At 47.5% G+C, this 23,921-nt stretch overlaps 2 protein-coding genes across 2 annotated transcripts; both read left to right on the top strand.

Moving 5' to 3' along the window:
• Positions 1–1,047: 1,047 nt before the first annotated feature.
• LOC131332975 (uncharacterized) lies at positions 1,048–1,785 on the top strand. The gene has a single exon (XM_058367278.1). It carries the CDS (start codon positions 1,048–1,050, stop codon positions 1,783–1,785), a length of 738 nt encoding a protein of 245 aa, XP_058223261.1.
• Positions 1,786–2,095: 310 nt separating this feature from the next.
• LOC131332974 (uncharacterized) lies at positions 2,096–3,343 on the top strand. The gene has a single exon (XM_058367277.1). It carries the CDS (start codon positions 2,096–2,098, stop codon positions 3,341–3,343), a length of 1,248 nt encoding a protein of 415 aa, XP_058223260.1.
• The last annotated feature ends 20,578 nt before the right edge of the window (positions 3,344–23,921 follow it).

Below are 23,921 nucleotides of genomic sequence, written 5' to 3'. Positions count from 1 at the left end.
CGGAGGGTCACTGGGCTACTCCAGCCCTAATGACTTATTGCAGGTCCAGAGACGAGAACGAACCAGCGGAAGGAGAACCCTAACCCAGGCCAAGGTCCTGTCAAATCGAACCCTTACAATTGGCGACTCTGCTGGGAACCTAGCCACTTTCTCATTCATTCATCTCTCTCCCTTCCAAAAGCTCTGTTCAAGCTTCCTGAATGAGATATGGTGGAACTTGAAGAAATGCACCGTAGCGACACTACCCTAGGATTCAGTCCTCTCGGAGGCCATGACCTGACCCCTGGCGGAGCCAGCGCCCAGGGAAAAGCTCATTTGTCCATAGGAATCAGAGCCGGAACCTCAACACCAGATGGCACTCCATCCTCTGAGCTCCACTCCTACATCCGACACCTGGAAAGGAAAATCGACGACCAATCAACGGTTGTGGAACAGGACAAGCACGTCCGAGATGAGCTCGCAGAGATAAAACACCTCTTGCAGATCTCTCCATCTCAATCCTCCGGAAGCCACGGCGGGAGAAAACACCATCACAGCCCTTCCCGCAGCCGCGAAGGAGGCCGCCTGGTGGAACACCGGCCCCGACCCTCGGTCAAAGACCGTTTGGAGCCACCAAATGCAGTCGACGGCCGAACCAACTGGGAAGCAAGACATAGAGAGCGTTCTTGTTCTCCTAATCAAACCCGACGGCGATTATCCGCCTTCGAAAGACTCGGAGTAGGAAGCGTCTCTGCCTCTTCCACTCATTCGGTTCGGATCGGCAGGGAACGGCGTGAATCCATCGCAAGCATCACGAGGCCCACTAAGGAAGCTCGAAACAAAAGCCCAGCCACAGAGCGCCTCAAGTCTTCACCCCTTGATAACCAAAAAAACCACGAGCGTTCCCCCCGTAAGTCATCAAGCATCGTTCCGAAGAGAAAGGAGTATGAGAGGCTGGATCAACTTTCACCGAAAAAGCGCACCGCACCCGAGCATCCAGACGGTTTCGACCGTTCGATCTGACCTTACCGCGATGCCAGAGTCGAAAGACTCACGACCTCTCCCTCCATGAGAGAAATTGACTCGATCACACCCCCGAAAGGATTTACCCAGCCCAAGTTTGCCAAGTACGATGGCAAGACCGAGGCATACACTCATCTAGTACAGTACAAGCTCGTCATGTCCCCTTTTCTCCGGAACGAGCCTTCGGACGATACTTTCTTATGTAAGGTTTTCCCTACAAGTCTCGGCAACCTGGGTCTCACATGGTTCAACCAGCTCCCAGCACGGTCGATTTCCTCTTTCGACTCCCTCTGTGATGCCTTCATGGCTCGGTTCGTTATGAGCAACAAACACGAGAAGGAAATCGATTCTCTCCTCGCTCTCCGGAAACGAGACGCCGAAACACTCCGACAGTACGCCGGTCTCTACTGGGAGTTGTTTAACGAAATAGAAGGCTGTGATGGTCTCATCTCGGCCCGAGGATTCAAACTCGGCCTAACCTCCCAAGACGAACAGGTCTACGACGACCTTGCCCGCCACAAGCCCAGCTCCATGAAGGACCTCATGACCCGTATCGACGTCTGGTGCCAACTCATCGAGTCCAAGGCCGAGAGGGGCATCGGGAAGTCCACAAGTTCAAAAATAGCATCTGCTTCGGTCCCCACCCCTGCTTTCATACCCGTCTCGATCTCGAAGAAACAGGTCAACAACATCAAGCAGTCCCCAAGGAAAGGACCGAAGCCAAACGACTTCAACGCCGAAAAAACCGTCTTTACCATTCTTATCTACCGGATCATAGAATAAGTAAAGGATCAGCCTTTTTTCTCCTTCCCAAATCAGAAGCTTGGAACCGAAAATGGGAAGATCAAAAACCCTATCGTTCGGTGCAGTCACCACAATGAACAAGGTCACTTCACCACCACTTGCAAACCCTTTAAGTCTTACTTAGAGCAGCTTATCGCGGAGGGTCACCTTGATAACCTCATTGACCACGAAAAAACCAGGGCCCGAGCACGGCGCGTAGAAGGCAACGCCGAAAAAAAAGTTCAAACGATCCATGTCATTCACGGTCCTTTCAATTCCGAAGCCGCTCGCGTCCTTCGTGCCGAACTAAATGACGCCACTCCCTCCAAGCATAATGGTTGGTCCCGAGACCAAGCGCCCAAAAACAGACGACGGCTCCAAGTGGACCATCACCTTTACCGAAAAGGATCTCAACCGCGTCCAGCTACCTCATAACGACACCCTCGTGATCACGCTGCGTATCGGAACCTTTAACGTCCGACGCATCCTCATTGATCAAGGTAGCTCTGCCGAGGTCATGTACTACTCTCTATTTAAAGACCTGAAACTCTCGGATACCGACCTCCGTCCCTCTGAAGTCCCCCTCATTGGGTTCAGCGGAGCCCCGGTATGGCCCCTTGGTATGATCACTCTCCCCGTTCGTGCCGGTTCGGTAGTCCTCGACATGAAATTTGTGGTGGTAGATGTTCCTAGCCCATACAACGCAATCATCGGGTGTACCTGGCTACACAAGTTAAAGGCCATCGCCTCCATTTATCACCAGGTGGTCCGTTTCATCGGCGCCAATGGGCGACAGGAAGACCTATACGGAGATCAAACTGCGGCCAAAAGATTCTATGTCAACGCAGTCCGAAGCAATAAACAGACCTCCTGGGTCAACCTCATCGAGGTTCCCGAGGCCCCAGTTCTAGAAGACGTCGGCATCCCGGCCGATGAAAAATTTGAAGAGGACCTCGTCACCTTTCCAATCACCGAAGACGGCTCTCGTTTCTTCCTCATCAGTTCCTCACTCAGCGATTCCGACCAGATCGAGACGTTCGATTTCCTTAAAAGGAACATTGAAGTATTCGCATGGACCTTATATGAAATGCCCGGGGTCGACTCCTCATTTATCTGCCATGAGCTCAACATTGACCAAGCCAAACGCCTCGTTGTGCAAAAAGCATGGCGATCCTCCCCGATCCACTCTGAGGCCGTCATAGACGAAGTCAACCAGCTCTTAAATGCAAAGGTTATCCGAGAAGTGCAATACCCCAGATGGTTAGCAAACACCGTCGTGGTAAAAAAGAAGAACGGTAAGTGGCGAGTCTGCGTTGATTATTCCAACCTCAATGATGTCTGCCCAAAAGACTTCTTCCCCCTCCCGCGGATCGACCAGCTCGTCGACGCCACGGCCGGCCACGACCGACTCAGCTTCCTGGATGCCTACCGGGGCTACCATCAGATTGCCATGAGCGAAGGCGACGTTGAAAATACAGCCTTTATCACCCCTCACGGAATCTTTGGGTATCTCGTTATGCTTTTTGGCCTGAAAAATGCCGGTGCCACCTTTCAGTGAATGATAACTAAGATGTTTGAACGTCTGCTCGGTGACACCATGATGGCCTACATTGACGACATGGTCGTCAAAAGCATGGTTGCCAGCGATCACCTATCCCACCTCGCCGAAACCTTCGAAATTCTCAAAAAACACAAACTCCGTCTCAATGCCGAAAAGTGCGCCTTCAGCGTAAGCTCCGGAAAATTTCTTGGCCACATCGTTTCCCGACGCGGTATCGAGGCGGACCCTGCTTAGCTACTTGCCATCGAAAGACTATCGGCTCCACACAATAAGAAAGATGTTCAGCGTTTAATAGGCATGGTCGCCGCCCTAAATCGATTCATTAGTCGCTCCTCCGACAAATGCCAGCCATTTTTCGCCCTCTTGAAGGGTAGCCGACGGAGCTTCAATTGGACAGAAGATTGTGATCGAGCCCTCCAGCAGTTGAAAACTTACCTATCTACAGCCCCCCTCCTCGTCACGCCTCGGGGTTAGGAAGACCTGTCCCTATACTTAGCTGTCTTTCCGCACGCCATAAGCTCGGTGCTCGTCCGGCAGGATGGACGGGAGCACCAACCCATTTACTACTCAAGCAAAACAATGACTCCCGCCGAGACGCGTTATCTACCATTAGAAAAGCTCGTTCTTGCCCTCGTCTCAGCTTCCAGAAAACTCGCTCCTTACTTCCAGTCACACCGCATCATTGTCCTTACCGAATACCGTCTCAAGTCTTTCATCTGTAAGGCAGATCTCTCCAGCCGAATCTCTCAGTGGGCCGTTGAGCTTGCCAATTTTGAAATCCATTTTTAGCCTCGGACAGCAATAAAAGCCCAGGTGCTCGCCGACTTCATCGCCGAGCTTACGCCGCCCAATACACCCGCTTCGGCTCCCACCCGAACACCGAGGCAGTACTCCAGGCCAACCCTAGCACAGCCTGGCAGCTTTTTTCATGGAGATGTTTGGAAAATGTACGTCGATGGTGCCTCCAACAGCCGAGGCGCAGGTGCAGGCGTCGTTCTCCTCTCCCCCTCCGGTGTCCTGCACGAAAGCTCACTCTCCATCAACTTCCCAGCCTCTAACAACGAGGCCGAATATGAAGCACTAATCTTAGGACTCAAGACTGTCGAAGCCATTGGCATCGAAGAACTTGTGGTTTACAGCGATTCCCAATTGGTGGTTAACCAACTCTCCATCTCTGAGGAATATGAAGCTCGGGATGATTGCATGCGTACCTACCTCAGCGCCGCAGTCCAGCTCATTAAACGCTTCAAAGCAGTCAGAGTCGAGCACATCTCCAGGGAACAAAACGCCCACGCCCACGCCCTTATGGGGCTCGCTTCGGCATGCTCATCTATAGGACACCGTTCCATCTCCTTCAATTCCATTGACAAGCCCAGTTTTGAGCTCGAAGCGCTAGGTAAGGAGGTACTTAACATAGAGCTTGGCTCGAGCTGGATGGACAAAATTGTCGTTTACCTGCGAGATGACTCCCTTCCCACTGACAAAAAGGAGGCTCACCGACTCCGAAACAAGGCCGCTCTCTTTTGGCTCAATCCAAACGGGAAGCTTTACCGAAGATCATTTACCGGCCCATATCTACTGGTTGCACACCCACACCAAGTACAAGGCATCATTGAAGAGCTCCATTCCGGTGACAGCGGTTGCCACTCCAGCGGGCGGTCCCTCGCTCACCGAGCCATTTCCCAAGGGTATTGGTGGCTAACAATGAAGAAGGATTCTGAAGAGTTCGTCAAACGCTGCATGAAATGTCAAATGTTAGCCTCTATCATCCACCAGCCAGCCCGGGATCTTAGCCCTCTCACAAGCCTTTGGCCTTTTTCCCAATGGGGCATGGATATCGTCGGTAAGCTCCCCGTTGCCCCAAGAGGATTTAAGTTCCTCCTAACCGCCATACATTATTTCTCAAAGTGGGTCGAGGCCGAACCCTTGATAACTATTGAAAAAACAGACGTCATTCGTTTCGTTTGGCGAAATATCATTTCGCGCTTCGGTGTCCCTTTCGCCATTATTACAGACAACGGACGGCAGTTTATCGAACATAAATACCGAGCCCTATTAGAAGAGTACGGCATCAAATGGGACACATCCACTCCGGCTTACCCCCAGGGCAACGGATAGGCCGAGGCTGCAAACAAGGCAATTTCATCCGGACTTAAGCGACGACTCGAGTCACGCCGAGGCAAGTGGATCGAAGAGCTACCCAGGGTACTCTGGGGCTACCGTACTACACCTCGGCGATCCACTGGTCGCACTCCTTTCTCATTGGCATTTGGAATGAAGGCGGTCATCCCTCTCCAAGTCGGACTCCCGACAATGCGTACAGAAAACTTTGATGAGTCGGTGAACAACGACTGCATTGCTTCGGACCTCGACTTAGCCGAAGAGGAACGTGACAACGCAAGGATCAAGCTCGCGTCGTACCAACAGGAGGTTGCAAAAGGCTACAACCGAAGCGTCCACCTTAGGTCATTTAAGCCTGACGATCTCGTCTGGAAAAAAGTGGTAGAGAAATTCAAAAATCGAAAGCTAATGCCTAACTAGGAGGGCCCCTACCGAGTCCTCAAGCACCTCGGCTCAGGAAACTATAAATTGGAGAAGCTGGATGGTTCTCCCATCGCTAAAACATGGAACGCAAACAACCTAAAGCAGTTCTATGGATAGTACTCGGTTACCGAAGCCCAATTCATTTCTTTTATGTTGCATTTTCTTTAAGTTTCAAAGGCAACTTGCTTATGTAATGACAGCACCCCAACAAGTATGAATGAGAATTTTCTTTTCTTAGCACTACTTGTACTTTTTGCTGTTTAAATTACTTGCACTCGGTCCGTTCTTGCCCGGATCATTTTACACCGACTTCAGGGATATTGTTCTCTCATAGGTGATACCCTCGGACAAAATTCCCACTAAGTTGCCCCGGCCTCTTTGTAGGGGGATGAAAACAATTGATGCTTCGGATCAGCTGGATTGCAACGGCTTATTCGTGCCTCTTCACCGGAACCCTAGCTCGACGTCTGAACCCTAATCTGCAAAATAGATAGGGGGTGAGTGCACCTTTGCCTCTCGTGGCAAAGGCCCTCCGATGCCTTTGTTAGTATCCCGTACTAGCAGTTAAACCCTAATTATCAGTAGGAAAGCAATAAGAATGCAATGTATTGCGTACCTTTTACCTTTAGGTTTACCTCATATTTATAGATTTATGGATGCTTGCTGTCTAAGCATCCTTGTTGCCATAGGATTCCTAACTCGTATAGGAAACCCAGGATATCAAGGAGTCTCGTTTCCTTTATCAGTTTATGGAAAAGAGTCCTTTTTAGGATTCTTTTCCATTAAGAGTCGAACATCCCATACTCGTTGGGTATCTTTATCAGATCCTATATTCTTGGGATCTTTATCCCTTTATGGGACATGACTACTCTGGAACCTTCCAGAGTATTCCCTCTGCTCCTACTCTCGATTGGAGCTCCTTCTTTGTTCGGCTGTCTCATGGCCGAACAGACTATCTGGACCAGGGACTTCACATGTAACTTGGTCTAAACGTAATCAAAATGTCTCCTATCTGCCGAACAGATAGTTTACACCAGTGACTTGTCATGTCATTGGCCTTTATTCAGCCGAACAGATTACATAGACCAAGGACTTCACATGTCATTGTGCCATATCGCTGTTCTTCATACTGCCCAGCGATAAGTCCAGTCGTATTTACCACGTGTTCCCAAACATCACGTGTTCGGTAACTAAATGTATCTGCTCGGGAATACCTCCCTACAATTGCTCCCCAGCTTCATGTATTTACCACTGTTCGGGGGCAATATATGATGCTTAGAAACAGAATTCTATCTAGACCAAACTCTTTTGATCCCGTGCAGTCATAATCTCAATATCTTATTGATGCCTTTTGGCGCCTCTGTCATTATACCATCTTGAGGTAATGACTCCACGTGGCACGTTTCATATGCCTAGCATTAACTTCGAACTGACGTTCTATGAAACGGCATCAGAATGGTTTCTGCTTTCCGTTACTTTTACTTGTAACGGCGTGAGAGGAGACGTTTCATCTCCGTCTCTCACCTTTAAACCGCTGAAAGGGCTCGTTTTGGTTTTTTATCCAAAACATTCGAACTTTCAGTCCTAAGCTTTCCGCCATCGCTGCCACCTGCAAATTCGATTACATTCCAAGAAATCGTCACGGTATCGTTGTAAGACTCTCGTTCTAACTCCATTTCTTCTGCTTAGGTTCTTTATCTGAGATCTCTATTCTCGATTTCGTGAGTCATTTTCTAGGGTTTCAGTTGCACCCTTTTTCAGTCTTTCTTCTTTCCTGAGTATACCCATGGCTGACGATGGTGAGAATCCCTTGAGACCCAGTAAATTTAGGAAATTATGTGAAACCCCTACTGCCATGGCGGCATTTAGGAAGGAATATAACGTTCCAGAGAACGTTGGTCTCGAACTCGCCCCCCTGGGCGCAGATAGAGACGGAGGTTCCTGGGATCGAATGTGTATCCGCATTGTTGCTATCGTCGAAGGCGGAGTTCGATTTCCCCTTCACCCATTACTCCGCCAAATCCTAAACTGGTATCGTCTTACCCCCATGCAAATATCAACAAACGTTTTTAGGTTGATAATGGGTGTAATAGCTTTGAATAGGATTCTGGGGACCCAGTTAGGAATTTGGGATATTCAGTGGTGGTACAGCATTGTACTAAACCCTGAATACAACACCTATTACTTCAAAGTTAGAAGGGCAGACAAGCGTCTCGTGCTAAACCTGCCAGACTCTGCTCGGGATCATGAAATCGATTTCCTTTACGTCACTGGAGCCTTTGAGCCACTAGGAGAGGATGGACAGGTGGTGGGTCTCCACTGCCCCCATATATGGGGATACCCACGTATGCTCCTTATTTTTCATCTTTGCTATTTGTTTATTTGCTGCTTTCTCGTAGCTTTCCATTGTGTCTAATGTTTGATTTAATAACTCTGATTGTGCAGCTGAAAACGTCAACAAACGTCCAAGACGAGAGCCTAGTTACGTCCGAACAGAGGACATCAACAAAATCCTTAAATATAAAGGCGAACCTGGTACCCGAACAGCTGGTCGGGGTCGAGACGCTGATATACTGCTTGGATACGACCCTTCATACAGAGGGGTCATTGACAGAAGACTTGCCCACCCCAGCACTAGTGCCGCGTCTACATCCACTGCTCCCCAACCACACAGTTCAAGGCTTCAAGCTGGTGTAACTCTTGCTGGTCAGTCAGACGATATTGTTATCCCTGACGGTATTCCTCAAACGCGTGTGGTACTTAGGAGATCAGGTCGCAGGCAACTCATTGCCGAACAACAACTCGTTCCTCACCAAATTACCAGTCAGTCGTCCTCATCCGGTTATTCTCGATCACCCCCAACCTCAGGTACGATGACGCACCAACCTATTAACCTCAGTTCTTTACTCACTGTCTCCTCTCGGGGACGTGGTGCTACCAATAGGGTAGCATCAACTGGCGCCCCTCCTCCACGATCTCGTCGTAATAGGGGGGATCTGCACGGTCATCATCTTCTCCTCGGGATGTTGATACCGCTACAGAGGCCATTGACCTTCATCGGGACAAACGCCCAAGAGTGGATAATCAAGATGGTTCTGCCACACAAGCAGATACCGAAACTCAACTCCCTGTGTCACCAACTGCTCAAGTGCTGCCCCAAACATGGACTCCTTCATTCCCTAGGGGTGACCGTCCTGTTCACGTTGGGGACAGTGCTGGTTCATCAGAAACAACACTTGCCCTAGCTCAAGGGTTGCTGCTCCCTGTGGATATGCAGAAGGAATCTGGATCTACACCTGACCGGCTAGTATCCACTGGTCTCGTCAGTGGAATTAAGGTAATGTGACTCAATCTTTTCATATAAGTCTTAATGTATATTTCGTATACCACATATCAAATACTGCTACACTTGTCACTTACCACTCGGTGTTATTGCTAGTTCATTCAAAAAATGGTAACCTTGGGGCAAAAGTACCAAGAAGCTGAGACCGAACAAATCAGATTGCTAAATGACAACACTCGACTTCTTCGGACAGTTGCTCGTCTTGAAAGAGAAAGAGACAAAGCCAAGGCGGATTTTAATGGTGCTAAGGGCAAGCTGCAAATTGCCGAAGAGAGCCTAAACCAGGCCTTATCTGAGATTGACAGCACCAAGAAAGCATCATATGAAGACGGCTACCAGAAGGGCTATGACGCCACAACTGCTAGTTATGTGGAACAGATGCCAGCTATACAGGACCAGGTTTGGATTGCCTGCTGGGAAACCTGTCTGACAAAACTAGGAGTTGCTGAGGATTCACCCTTCTGGGTTGACAACGAGCTGCCTAGCACCCGTATTCAGAACATCGAAGACATTCCAGAGCCAGAAGGACATCCAGAGGAAGACTTTGAACGGCAAATTGAAGAATTTGCCAATGCTGAGGAAGATATCCCCACGGATGTGGACCCCACTGAAGCTCCTGCTCGGGATGTACCTATTGAGCCCATTAACTTGGAAGAGAATGTAGTCGAGGGTGGTGCTGACACTGAGATCAACACTGATACTTCAGAGGTCCAGAATGTGCATTGATTTGGTAAGTACATGAACTGTTTTGATTGCTGGTCCTGCGTGACCATAAGCATATTTTGGCCCTGTGAGGCACCAGTACAGTTAAATACTTTGTTAACACAGGTATTCGGCCCTTCGTGGCATAACTTTAATGTTTTGCTCGACTTCCCTGTTTGCTGCATCTGTTCGGATGCAATTAAGTATTTCGTATTGTTAACCATCATTCGTTTTGCATAAGTATTTCGTACTTACACATGATTTCCTGTTTTGAAGTTTAAGTTTCACGTACTTTAAAAACATTTGTTTCCCAGTATCTCGTACTGTCTTTTTAGTACATACAAGTGTATTCATACTTGTATTCGTTATGTTTCACGTACTCACACAAAAACCTTTAAGTATCACGTACTTAGAACTACTCGTGTGTTGGATAACGTTTAAGTTTTCTCGTACTTTAAAAATCCATACAAGTGTTTCATACTTGTTAAGTATCACGTACTCACATAAAAACGCCTAAGTATCACGTACTTAGAACATCACACAAGTGTTTGTGTTTAAGTTTCACGTACTTAAAGCTTTGAAAATCTTTTACAAGTTTACAAGTGTTTCATACTTGTGCTCAAAATGTATACCCAAGTTTCACATACTTGAAATTCTATACAAGTGTTTCGTACTTGTATTCGTTAAGTATCACGTACTTAAAAATGTATAAAACTTTTAAGTTTCACATACTCAAAAGGTATACCCTGCTCCCCAATACGAATGAGGGAAATTAAATTCGCAGTTCGTATTAAAAACAAATACCACAACAGTTATACTAAGAAGCGATTGTATTCATAATCTGCAAAACTCAAGAGGGCGTTTATTCGTACCCCTTGCAACTAAAATAGTCAAAACTAGAACAAGAGAATTATATTCGTAATTCCCACACAATCACGTAATGCAAATCTAAAACAGATTTTAATACTTCTAAACAAAGAACTTTCGTAGATTATGAATATTCCAAGGCCTTGGAATTAGATCACCATCCAAATCTGCCAATCGATAGGCTCCTATGCCTACAATCTCAGTTACTCTATATGGGCCATCCCAGTTGGCCCCCAGCTTGCCTTCGTTGGCCACCTTGGTGTTGCCAAGCACTTTTCGTAGCACGAGGTCCCCAACACCAAATTCTCGAGGATGAACATGCTTGTTGTAGCTTTTCATCAGCTGTTCTTGGTAGGAAGCAAGATGAACCAAGGCTTTTTCTCTCCTCTCCTCGGCGAGGTCAAGCTCGATTTCAAGAGCCCTATCATTGCCTCCACTTTCAACCAAAACTGTCCTGTTGGTCGGCAGGCCTACCTCCAGAGGTATGACAGCCTCTGTTCCATAAGCCAATGAATAGGGGGTCTTTCCCGTAGACCTCTTAGGCGTTGTTTGATGAGCCCACAAGACCAATGACAACTCGTCTGGCCATTTTCCTTTAGCTTTGTCAAGTCTTTTCTTGATTCCATCAAGGATAGTTTTATTAGACGCCTCTGCTTGCCCATTACTCTGAGGGTAGGCTGGGGTGGAATAAAAATTTTTCTTATTCCGTATTGGGCACAAAAAGCCTTGAATTTCTTCTGGAATTGGGATCCATTGTCTGTAATCAATGAATAAGGGACCCCAAAACGAGTGATGATGCTTTTCCACACGAACCTTTCTATCATAGGTTCAGTGATTTTGGCCAATGGTTCTGTCTCAATCCACTTTGTAAAATAATCAGTTGCTACAAGCAGGAATTTTCGATTCCCAGTTGCTTTGTGCAATGGACCCACGATATCCATCCCCCATTGAGCAAAAGGCCAGGGACTTGTTAAAGGTACCAGATCTTCGGCGGGCGTTCGAATCATTGGTGAGAATTTTTGACACTTCTCACAAATCTTTACATACACTTTTGCATCTTCTTGCATGTGTGGCCACCAGTAGCCTTGAGTAATTGCTCGGTGGGCAATGGATCTCCCTCCAGCATGGCTCCCACATGTTCCCTCATGGATCTCATGAAGGAACTTCTGTACCATCTTAGGATGTACGCATAGCAAATAGGGACCTGTAAAGGATTTTTTATACAACTTACCCTCTGGGGACAGCCAAAACCTAGCAGATTTGACTCTTATTTTGTGGGCCTCCTTTTTATCAGAAGGGAGTATCTCGTCTCGTAAGAACTCCATTATTGGGTCCATCCAACTTGGTCCTTGGTTCACGTCCAAGACCAGGTCTACATTCCTCCCAATGCTCGGCTCATTTAGGTATTCTACTGCCACCCTTCTTTTGAACTCTGTTGGTACTGCTGCAGCTAACCATGCTAAAGAATCTGCATGAGCATTCTGTCCAGAACTTATTTGCTCAATATTTACCCTCTCGAAGGTATCAAGCAAGTCTTTTGCTGCCTGCACGTAGGCTACCATCTTTTCATTCCGAGTCTCGTACTCGCCGGACAGTTGATTCACAACAAGCTGGGAATCACAATACACCCTGACCCGTTCTGCTTTAAGGGTCTTTGCACTTCTTAACCCAGCCAAGAGTGCTTCATATTCAGCCACATTATTCGATGCACTGAATCCAAGCCGAACTGAGAGTTCAATTAGAACTCCTTGAGGAGGAAAGAGGACAACTCCAATTCCGGAACCAGTATTACATGCTGATCCATCAACGAATAACTTCCATTCTTTGGGATCCTGTTCGGCTACGGGTTGATCCTTCAAGGATGATGTTTTAGCTGCCTGTTCCTTTCTCGTAGGAGGCAAGGGAGCAACAGTGGGGGAAAACTCTGCCACAAAATCAGCCAACACTTGGCCTTTAATTGCTGTGCGTGGCTGATACTTGAGATCATATTGACTTAACTCTACGGACCATGTCGAGATCCGTCCCGAGAAATCTGCCTTTCGAAGCAGTGATTTTAATGGATACTCAGTATAAACCACAACCTTATGGCTTTGGAAGTAGTGTGGCAATTTCTTGGTTGCTGTCCTAAGTGCCAGGACAAGTTTTTCTAAAGGCAGATATCTCGTCTCTGCATCCAACAATGTCTTGCTAACATAATAGATGGGGATTTGTTCGATCCCCAAGTCCCTCAACAAGACTGCACTTACTGCATGCTCGGAAACAGCTAAGTACAGAATTAAAGACTCACCAGGCTGTGGAGTTGACAACAGTGGGGGCTCGGCCAGGTACTTCTTCAGGTCCTGGAAAGCTTGTTCACATTCTGCTCCCCATTCAAATCCCTCCCTTTTTTTCAATAACTGAAAAAAGGGTCTGCATTTGTCGCTTGACCTGCTGATGAATCTGTTAAGTGCTGCTGCCATCCCATTCAGCCTCTGGACTTCCTTGGTAGTTTTGGGACTCTGTAGTCTTTGTAAGGCATCAATCTGATCGGGATTTGCTTCTATCCCTCTCAAAGTTACCAAATGGCCCAGGAATTTTCCTGAGCCAACTCCAAACGCACACTTCGAGGCGTTGAGTTTTAATTTATACTTCCTCAGGATTTCGAACACTTCCTTCAGATCAGAAATATGCCCTCCCTTTTCTCGACTCTTACCACCATATCATCTATGTAAACTTCCAAAGTCTTCCCGATGAGCTTCTTGAACATAATGGTTGCAAGTCTTTGGTATGTAGCCCCAGCATTCCTCAGTCCAAAAGGCATAACACTGTAACAGTATAACCCTCGTGGTGTGATGAACGAAGTCTTCTCTTGATCAGGTTCAAACATAGCAATCTGATGATATCCTCGATATGCATCGAGAAAACTCATTCGCTCGTAACCAGAGGTTGCATCAACCAATTGGTCGATCCTAGGCAAAGGAAAACTGTCCTTAGGACATGCTTTGTTCAGGTCTGTGAAGTCCACACAGACACGCCACTTCCCATTCTTCTTCTTTACCACAACAGTGTTGGATAACCACTCTGGGTAATAGACTTCATGTATTGCCTTGGCCTCCAATAAACGATCGACCTCTTCGATCACAGCATCTACATGCTGTACGGCTGCCCTTCGTTTCTTCTGAATGATCGGCTTATGCAGAGGATCAATGTTTAAATGGTGACAGATCACATCTGCATCCACCCCAGGCATTTCCTCAGGTACCCATGCAAAAACATTAATATATTCTTTCAGAAATCTTATCGACTCAGCCTTTTCGTTTGCTGGTAATGATTCCCCAATCAAAAAATATCTTTCAGGATCAATCTCGTTGATCTGAATCTTCTCCAGGCCCTCAACCACTTTTTCAGCCGGGCTTCTTCCAACATCCTCGATGGTTGGTTGGTCTGGTACTTCTAATGTGTGAACATGGTGGACCTTTGGGGCTTTTTTGATGATGGAGATCAAACACTGTTGAGCCACTTTCTGATTGCCTTTAAGGACTTCAATCCCATTTAAACCTGGAAATTTTACCATCTGGTGATAAGTCGAGGAGACTGCTCTCATTTTGTGTAACCACGTCCTCCCTATAATCGCGTTATAGGAAGATTGGACATCGACTACCAAAAAGTCCGTTCTCAACACTACTGATCCGGCCCGAACAGGTAACGTCACCTTTCCAAGGGGCCAGACTGCTCCTGCACCGAACCCAATAAGAGGTGTTGTAGACTGTTCTAAGTCTGATTGGGCCAGCCCCATCTTTTTGAATGCATCATAGTACAATACCTCTGTACAACTGCCCGAGTCCACTAGAATTCTTTCGATGTCGTATTCCCCAACTCGTAGGGTTACGACCAATGCATCATTGTGGGGTATTTGGACCTCCCCCAAATCATCATCACTGAATGCCATGCTCTCTTTGCATACATCAGTCTCTCTCCCCCTCTTGTTTCCCAATCGCATCACGTGCTGATCGTGTTTGACCTGTCTTTGCAACAGCCTCACCTCACTCCTCGTATAAGGTGCAGCCAACCCATGTATCATATGGATCACGCCTTTAGGGTGCTGCTCGTATCCCAGCTCCATAGCCTTCCCTTTCTCTTTAGGGTCCTCCTGGATAAACTCCTTGAGATAGCCCCGAGAGACCAAATCATCAAGGTGCCTCTTGTATACCTCACAATCCTCGGTCATATGGCCCCAATCTTTGTGATAACTGCAGTGCTGATTCGTAGCACGTTTTGCATCTTTGTCGCCGCCTAGACTTGGGGGCCATTTAAAATATGGCTGATTCTTTATTCGATAAAGAATCCTGTATATTGGCTCCTTCCAAACCGTAGTGATAGAAAAGAAGGACTTGGGGTCAGGAGCTTGCTTGTCCTTGTATGGCTCTTTCTTAGCCTGCCCATACTCCCTTCTGTCTTTGTAAGACTTGGGTTCTGGCTTATCCACTTTTTTGGCAGGTGCCTTCGGCTGTTCGGCAACTGCCCTGCCATCCTCACGGAGTATGTCATCCTCCATTCTGGCGTGTTGCTCTATCCGTTCCATCAATTTAGCCAAGGTGGCTACTGGATGTTTATTCAATGAACGTCGCAGCTCTCCCCGAACAGGCAAACCAGTTTTGAACGTAGCAATTGCGTACTCCTCACTGCAACTTTCAATCTCGTTGAAAGTTTCCCAGTACTTCTTTGCATAATCTCTAATTTGCTCGTTCTCCTCCTGCTTCATGGTGGAAAGACTCTCAAAAGTCTTTGGGGCCTTTCTGCTCGTTAAGAACCGAGCAGTAAATTCCTCTGCTAGCTGCCTCCATCCTCGTATGGATCGTGAGGCCAACTTATGAAACCAGGATAAAGCTACCTTGCCAAGACTGGAGGGAAACATCTTGCACAATATGGAATCATCCCCCTCATGCATAAACATGGCCTGTTGATAATGTTGTATGTGAGCTACGGGATCCGTATTTGTCTCGTAAAGTACGAATGCACCGTGCTTCACTCTGCTCGGCAACCTTGCTTCTTGTAGCCTCTTTGTAAAGGGGGAGGCTGCAATATTACTTAGGGCCTTGCGTGCTGCTTCTCGTGCAGTCACTGTCCCATCCTCTTGCTCCTTTGACTTGTGGGCCGAAGCCTTGACCCAGTCAGCATCAGGCCTCTCGTACCTGTCTCGATGATGCTTTCTCGTATCCTCTTCCTCGGGGGTAAAACTTCGGTCTCTGCTCCTCCTTTTTCATGAAGAAGTCATTCTCTCTGGTGTTCGGTTTCTACTTTTTCTTCCCCTTTTTCGTAGAGAAGCCTCATGATGCCCTGTAACAGGACTTCTGCTCTTGCTTCTGCTCCTTCTTCCTCGTGAAGGAGCTTTTCTGTATTGTACCATAGCATACCTACTGCCTCTAGAATTTCTTCGAGATAGTCCAGAATCCTCCAGATGCTCCCTAATTCTTTCCAATTCTCTGATCTCATGCTCTCGTTTTTTAATCAGACGAGCATACTCCTCGACTTCTTGCCTCTTCCTATCAAGAACGTCGTCACTATGGTGCACACTCCTGGAGTGCGCGATCGATTCATCCCTGTGATGGGATTTACTCCTTCTCGTGGATCTCGAAGACGTCTCTCCATCCCCTCTATTTTTGGAGTTATGATGCACGGTAAGGGGGCGGTCCTTACTTGTGTTCCTCCTGTGCCCACCCTGGGGCTTTCTCGGAGCCCCAGGTGGAGATTTGTCCCTCCCCTCATCTAACACATCTTTTGGTTCATGCGGTGTTGCTGGAGTTACTTCCACCATGGTCGTATTTCAAAAGGGAATTCTTTCGTTTCCCACAGACGGCGCCAATTGTAGGGGGATGAAAACAATTGATGCTTCGGATCAGCTGGATTGCAACGGCTTATTCGTGCCTCTTCACCGGAACCCTAGCTCGACGTCTGAACCCTAATCTGCAAAATAGATAGGGGGTGAGTGCACCTTTGCCTCTCGTGGCAAAGGCCCTCCGATGCCTTTGTTAGTATCCCGTACTAGCAGTTAAACCCTAATTATTAGTAGGAAAGCAATAAGAATGCAATGTATTGCGTGCCTTTTACCTCTAGGTTTACCTCATATTTATAGATTTATGGATGCTTGCTGTCTAAGCATCCTTGTTGCCATAGGATTCCTAACTCGTATAGGAAACCCAGGATATCAAGGAGTCTCGTTTCCTTTATCAGTTTATGGAAAAGAGTCCTTTTAGGATTCTTTTCCATTAAGAGTCGAACATCCCATACTCGTTGGGTATCTTTATCAGATCCTATATTCTTGGGATCTTTATCCCTTTATGGGACATGACTACTCTGGAACCTTCCAGAGTATTCCCTCTGCTCCTACTCTCGATTGGAGCTCCTTCTTTGTTCGGCTGTCTCATGGCCGAACAGACTATCTGGACCAGGGACTTCACATGTAACTTGGTCTAAACGTAATCAAAATGTCTCATATCTGCCGAACAGATAGTTTACACCAGTGACTTGTCATGTCATTGGCCTTTATTCAGCCGAACAGATTACATAGACCAAGGACTTCACATGTCATTGTGCCATATCGCTGTTCTTCATACTGCCCAGCGATAAGTCCAGTCGTATTTACCACGTGTTCCCAAACATCACGTGTTCGGTAACTAAATGTATCTGCTCGGGAATACCTCCCTACACTCTTCGGTCGTTTGGACTTCTGGTCACTCGGTTTAAGGATACTCGGCTTCCTCCGAGCCCCTTATACCGACCCACCAAAGTCTCTCACTGCTCGGACTCGCTGCGTCCCGAACTTGTGGCCGAAGCCATATCCCTTCTGGACTCCAGCCTACGTCCCCAAGCAGTACCACCATCTCACGCGTTTACCCCTCGCTAGGCTTATTTTCGTTAACAAGCAGGGGCATGGATTGTTCAAAATTGCTCCTCACTTGCTTCGGACTAGGTCACCTGGCCCTCCTAGGTCTTGCTACTGATTGGGGCTTCGATTTTTGCCTCCCCTTCTTTTTTCGGGATTCAAATTTGCTTCGGATCATGCTTTAGATAATTCTTCGATAAAATTGCTCAAGAAGCATAACCGAAGCAGGGGGATCATCACCCATGCAACAAGCATAAATTCATACAAGTATTACAAAGATAACATTCAGGAAAAAGAAAGCATTAAAGCTTCGGCCAACTGTTCAGCTCCTATTACAATATCAAATATTTAGCCTCTTCGGTCGTTTGGATTTCTGATCACTCGCTTTAAGGATACTCGGCTTCCTCCCGAGCCCCTTATACCGACCCACCAAAGTCTCTCACTGCTCGGACTCGCTGCGTCCCGAACTTGTGGCCGAAGCCATATCCCTTCGCGACTCCAGCCTACATCCCCAAGCAGTACCACCATTTCACGCGTTTACCCCTCGCTAGGCTTATTTTCGTTAACAAGCAGGGGCATGGATTGTTCAAAATTGCTCCTCACTTGCTTCAGACTAGGTCACCTGGCCCTCCTTGGTCTTGCTACTGACTGGGGCTTCGATTTTTGCCCCCCATTCTTTTTTCGGGATTCAAATTTGCTCCGGATCATGCTTTAGATAATTCTTCGATAAAATTGCTCAAGAAGCATAACCGAAGCAGGGGGGTCATCACCCATGCAACATCACCCATGCAACAAGCATAAATTCATACAAGTATTACAAAGATAGCATTCAGGAAAAAGAAAGCATTAAAGCTTCGACCAACTGTTCGGCTCCTATTACAATATCAAATGTTTACAAACACTGGAACGGCAAACTCCAAACGTTCGGAGTCGTCCAGTCAAATCACAAATAAAAAAGATTGAAGTATCTACAGAGATAAGGATGGAGGCTACACATCAACAGGAGCGGTGGCACTGGGATCAACTTGTTTCTCGAGCACTTGCAACTCTTTCGAGATCGGCACTTGCTCATCCTCTTCTTCGGGTAGCACGAGCTCTTCGGGAGGAGGCTGGGGCACGGCTCGCAGCTCGGAGTCTTCCCGCAGATTAAGCTTGTTTGCCAAGGCTTCATGACCGTACCGAAGTCCATCCAAGAATCGATCTCTAAAGAGCTCTGCCTCAATCTCTCGGACTTGCTTCTTATACTCTACTCCGGTTGCATCCCAACCTTCGTCGTAGCCTTTGCTCCTCGCGAACTCAACCTCTCGCGCCCCAGTAACCCTTAGGGTATTAGCATCCTCATTGGCTTTTGCTACTCGTCCCTCAGCAGCTATCCGTTCCCTGTCGCACCTCTGGAAATCCGTCAAGTAAAGGTCGCAAGTCTCCCGGGCTATCTTCAGATCGTCCTCCCTCTACCTGAGAGCCCTCTTCAGCTCCCCAATCTCCCTCTCTTGCGCCTTATACCTGTCGTGCACTACCAACGCCCGGGCACTGGCCTACCAACACAATTAAAAATGATCAAACTCCAACATTCAATCAAGGGATCAAAGAAGAGTAACTTACTTTCAAAAGCGCCTGTGCTATCTCTCCTGTCAGATCCTCGATACATCCCTCGATAGCTCGGGCGTCCTTCGGAAGAATACACGAACGAAGCAGCCCAAACGCCGTCCCAATGTTGGCAGATGCACTATCGGCGTGATGAATTAGGCGCCCCGCGTAGTGACGAACCTCGGGGGCCCAAGGGACCTCCCTTACCGGAACACGGGTCCCCGTGTCGGTTTCCCCCCTGCTCTCCACATCTCCCTCGTCTCCTCGGGCTCTTCTTTCCTCTATCAAGATCGGCTCTCCGCTTCTCCCTTGGCCGAAGCCCTCTCCCTCGGTCCGAGCCCTCTTCTCCGAAGGCTCTTGCGGAGAAACTGGGATGACCCTCGAGGTTCCGGCCCCCGGTGAGCCAATCGCGACGCCTGCGCCCCATCCTCGTGGCCTCTGGCGCCGTAGGTTGAGAACCTCCCTTCCACGACCGCTCATCTCGTCGCTGAGTCCCGTTCTCTCTGGGGTCTCCCGATCGATTTCCTCTCGGATTGTGCCTAGGGGACCAGAATCACTCACTTCGTCTTCTGGCGCCCCAGCTCCTCCGCCTCCCCTCCCTTCTCATTTTCCTCGGCTTCTCCTTCGGCCACGTCCTCGTCCCGCTCGAGGAACACCTTACTGCCTCGGCCTCTTCTTCAAATAGTTGGTATAAATCGATTTGTACCCAAGCAGGTCAGGAGCATACCGACTCGTGATAGGAATGGCATAGGCAGCTACTATCCGTGCTCGAACAATCCTTTCCCGAAGCTCTGTAACAATGCCCACGGCTGAAAGAGAAGTAATGGAAGAATCAGTGTACGATGAGGTGGGAAAGAACATGCAACATATGTACTAAAAATAAAAGAGATTTCTACCGACCAGGAGCCCCGGTCTCGAATTGAACCGTGGTGGCGGTGTCCACGCTCTCCCCGGGCCCAAACATAAAATTCCCGGTAGCCGATACGTAAATGCTCGTCCATTCTTCTGAGTCAGGAAGATGGTCAATAAGGAATGTGTCATATCCCGTCCTACAGGAAAGGTAATATCATCGCTCTCCCGGTTAACTCCAACCAAGTACACACCGAAGAGTTCCTCGAGTCCAAAGGTAAGGTTGTATTGCCTCCTCAGCTCTATGATGCTAGTAATGATCCAGTAGGAGTTCACCGGGAGTTGAGAAGAGGTGAGAGAGAGGGCTCGGAGAACCCTTCGGACGAACTGATGGAGGGGGAACCTAACACCCCCCTCGGTGATAGCCATTAAAGGGAAAATCAGTGCCCCTTCCCGATGAGGAAGATCCTTGGGGTCGCTATTCGGTAGAAGCCGGACGTCAACATCATGAGGAATGCTGTAAACCCTTTTGAATTCAGCATAAGAAGCCGAGGAACCGGCAAAATATTGGTTCCGATATGGGTATGGCCTCATCGCCCTCCTGCGTCCTCGAACTTCCTCGAGGGCACCCGCGAATGGACCCGGACCTTGATTTGAGGTACTTGGGGCTTCCATCTCTTGGGGGTCGAATGTCGTCACCTCACGAGGAGCTCTCAAGGTTTCAAGTGGTTCAATACAGTCAATTAGAGTCCGAAAAAATGCTCGGATCCGAAGTGTCTGGCGAATATCCTCGGGAATTTCAACGGGAGAAGAGCCTGAACTACTGGAACTATCCGAGGAGAGCTCGATGACTATTCGCCCCTACCTAACCAAGGAAAAGAATGCAAAAACCCGTTAGCTATATGCTCAGGGAAAATCAAGGTCTAATGCTCGGGACGGAATGGTCGTCACTCCTCAGGATCTTCGGGTATCGGTTCCTACAAGAGCACTTCCCTTTCGGGAAGAATCCTTGGGGTCTAGAAACCTATTCTTATGGTCTCGGGATGAAGTTTGGTCTCGGGATGAATTTAGGTCTCGGGAAAAACATGAACAACGTCGAAAAAACCCAGTGCCGCCCTAAGCCAGACAGCGGCGAGCGGTTGCTCAGCCAAAATGCACACAAAAAATGACGAGAAACTTGGAAAAAATGGTCAAAACATGTAGATTAAAGCAAGGAGATCGATATACCTCAAATTCGTATGAAAGCCCTCAACCAAAACGCTTAAAATCTCGATCGAAAGGCAGAAGGCGACGGCGGCGACAGTTCGACTTCAAAATCAGGAGAGTTTTCTCATTCTCTCTCTCCCTTTTCTTTTATATACTCGGGCGGTTTAAGGGGGCGCGCGGGAAACGAAGCGTCGCGCATCGAGTCGATGGATCTCTGACGCGTGGCACCATCTGACGGACAAGATCGAAAGTTCTGCACCGAGGTCAGAACGCCGAATCACCGAGCCATTATGTTTTTGACGCGTGTCACTGAAAGGACGTTCTGTACCAATCAACTGGTATTACACGTGCCGAGACAGCTATTGACTCCATGTACCTCGGTGATGATCAACACGTGGCATCAAAAGCTGGGGGTGGCATTCCAATAATTTCCGATGTCGCTTTTCTCTTTGGCGATTTATGTATTGGAAGTCAAAGCATGATGGTTCACGGAAAAGATTAACTCCCTGAAGCAAAGAGTCGATGCATCAGAGAGTTAAGGGGCTATTGTGGTGGCTTCGGTACCAAGCTAGGTGATGGTGCCAAATACCGTTAGCCGAGGTCCCGTGAGGGTCTGACCCGTAGGTCAGTGCAAATGGACTGTGGTGTATTGGTTCGGTTAAACGTTCGGCAAAGATCCTTCAGTACTAACCTCGGTAAACTGCCAGCAACACGCAATACAATTGCGTAGACGTTCACACAGAGCTCACGCAAGGAGAGTTTGTTATGCCAGAAGGAATCAAAAGAAGATACGTGGTAGACGCGATCATTGTGGTCAGATCTGATCATGTGCTCCGTAACCGTTTCCGCTCTTGTCGTCACATATGACGTCACCCGAGGCGATTACCCGGGCGTATCTTCCACGCGCTAGCTTGGAGGGCAAGCAAACCTAGGTCTATAAATACAAAGGGATACTAGCCTTTTAAAGGTATGTCATTCTACCCTAACCCTAGATCCATATTCTCCCCTGAGATCTGACTTGATCGTCGGAGGGTCACTGGACTACTCCAGCCCTAGTGACTTATTGCAGGTCCAGAGACGGGAACGAACCAGCGGAAGGAGAACCCTAACCCAGGCCAAGGTCCTGTCAAATCGAACCCTTACACAACCCGAACCCGACTAAAATGTTAAAAAAAATATTTGAACAGGATCCGAAACCTGGGGAAGAAAAGGGAAAGGAAGGGAAAATTACAAAAAAAAAAAATCTCCTCTCTTATTTGGATTCCTATAGAAAGGGAAAAGAAAACAACAAAATGAATACAATTTTCTCTCTAATTTTTCCTTTACTTTCTCTCTTAATTATTTCTCTTCCTTTCCCTTCTCTTCCACAAGTTTCAAACAAAGCTTTAGGGAGCTGCTCCCTGGCCTATCTATTGATCCAATTCAATTAATGCATAAGAGCATCCACTATGGACATGGTAACTTTTTACATGTTAAAGTGTCAAAATGACTTAATTTAAAGATCATTTGATTTAGTTGAGGTATATAAGTTAGGTAATGAATTAATGTGAAGTTAAAAGGGTTCATTACTTAAAGTATTCTACCTCTAATTAAATGCCAGATTGCCTCTCTTTTTTCCTTATATCATCCCAATGACTAATTTCTTTTTACCCAACGTCTCTACATTTGAACAGCACAACTCTATCGTTTACTTTTGTTCCCAACGGCTAGAAGACAACCACTAAAGTGTACCAAATTAATCATTTTTTAATCAAATTCTATTGCAGTTTTCATAGTTGAATAAACTTGTTGCAGATGTATACGCTTTTGATAAACCAAATCGAATCTTATTTCCCAATCACTTGGGGTCGGGTGCATAAATTCTTTTCCTTCATGAGCTCTGTCAAGGGTCACTTGTTTACACATACCCATTATATGCTTTGATATTGGTAGAAATTGGTAGAAGTTTGCATACATAGTTGAATAAGTTAAATTTTCGTTTGACCAAAAAAAAGAACAAGTTAATAAAAAAGATGCTGAAATTGGTAGCACAGAAGCACCATTTCCGTGGTAAGTATAATCTTGTAGATTGGCCAAAAATAGCCAACACTTTATAACTTGCTCGATTTAACACTCATACTAACCTATCCAATGCATGCTAGAAAAGTCCAATGTCCTAGCAAAAAATTTAACTTATCCCTCTAACTCCTAACCTACTACTTAACCCATCAATGGTGGATGCCCTAAGTAGACACTACTATGCTCATAGCGGGCAATGATGTCGTCGTCCTTCCGTTCTCAGAGGTGGTTCCCTTGCTGAAACAGATTCCTCTCCTCGTAGCCGTTTCAGCGTCGTCTCCTCCTCTCCTGGGCTCCGCCCTCTTTCTGCCTTTGTCGACCTCCGATTTGCTTGTTGGAGCTTTTCGGTTTTGCCTAACGGCTAGGCTCGGCTTGACGGGTCGAGGGTGTTTGTTCCAGGTTACTCGTCTCCATCGGTTGATTTCCTGAGATCGACCAGTCCTTTGGCCTAACGGCTCCGTGAGACGGCGGTGTGGCTCTGTCCATTACGGTGGTCTACTGTGTTTTTGGGTGGCTGTTTGTGGAGGTGGGAGGTGTTGTTGGGCGGCAGTGGTGAT

This window comes from Rhododendron vialii, chromosome 7a, assembly GCF_030253575.1.
Source record: "Rhododendron vialii isolate Sample 1 chromosome 7a, ASM3025357v1".
Taxonomy (NCBI): domain Eukaryota; kingdom Viridiplantae; phylum Streptophyta; class Magnoliopsida; order Ericales; family Ericaceae; genus Rhododendron; species Rhododendron vialii.
Note: the sequence above shows the minus strand (reverse complement) of the source record. Positions and strands in the feature narration are given on the sequence as shown.

Coding starts and splice junctions, on each gene's coding strand:
- LOC131332975 (XM_058367278.1), top strand. CDS start 1,048: ATGAGAGAAATTGACTCGATCACACCCCCGAAAGGATTTACCCAGCCC.
- LOC131332974 (XM_058367277.1), top strand. CDS start 2,096: ATGACGCCACTCCCTCCAAGCATAATGGTTGGTCCCGAGACCAAGCGC.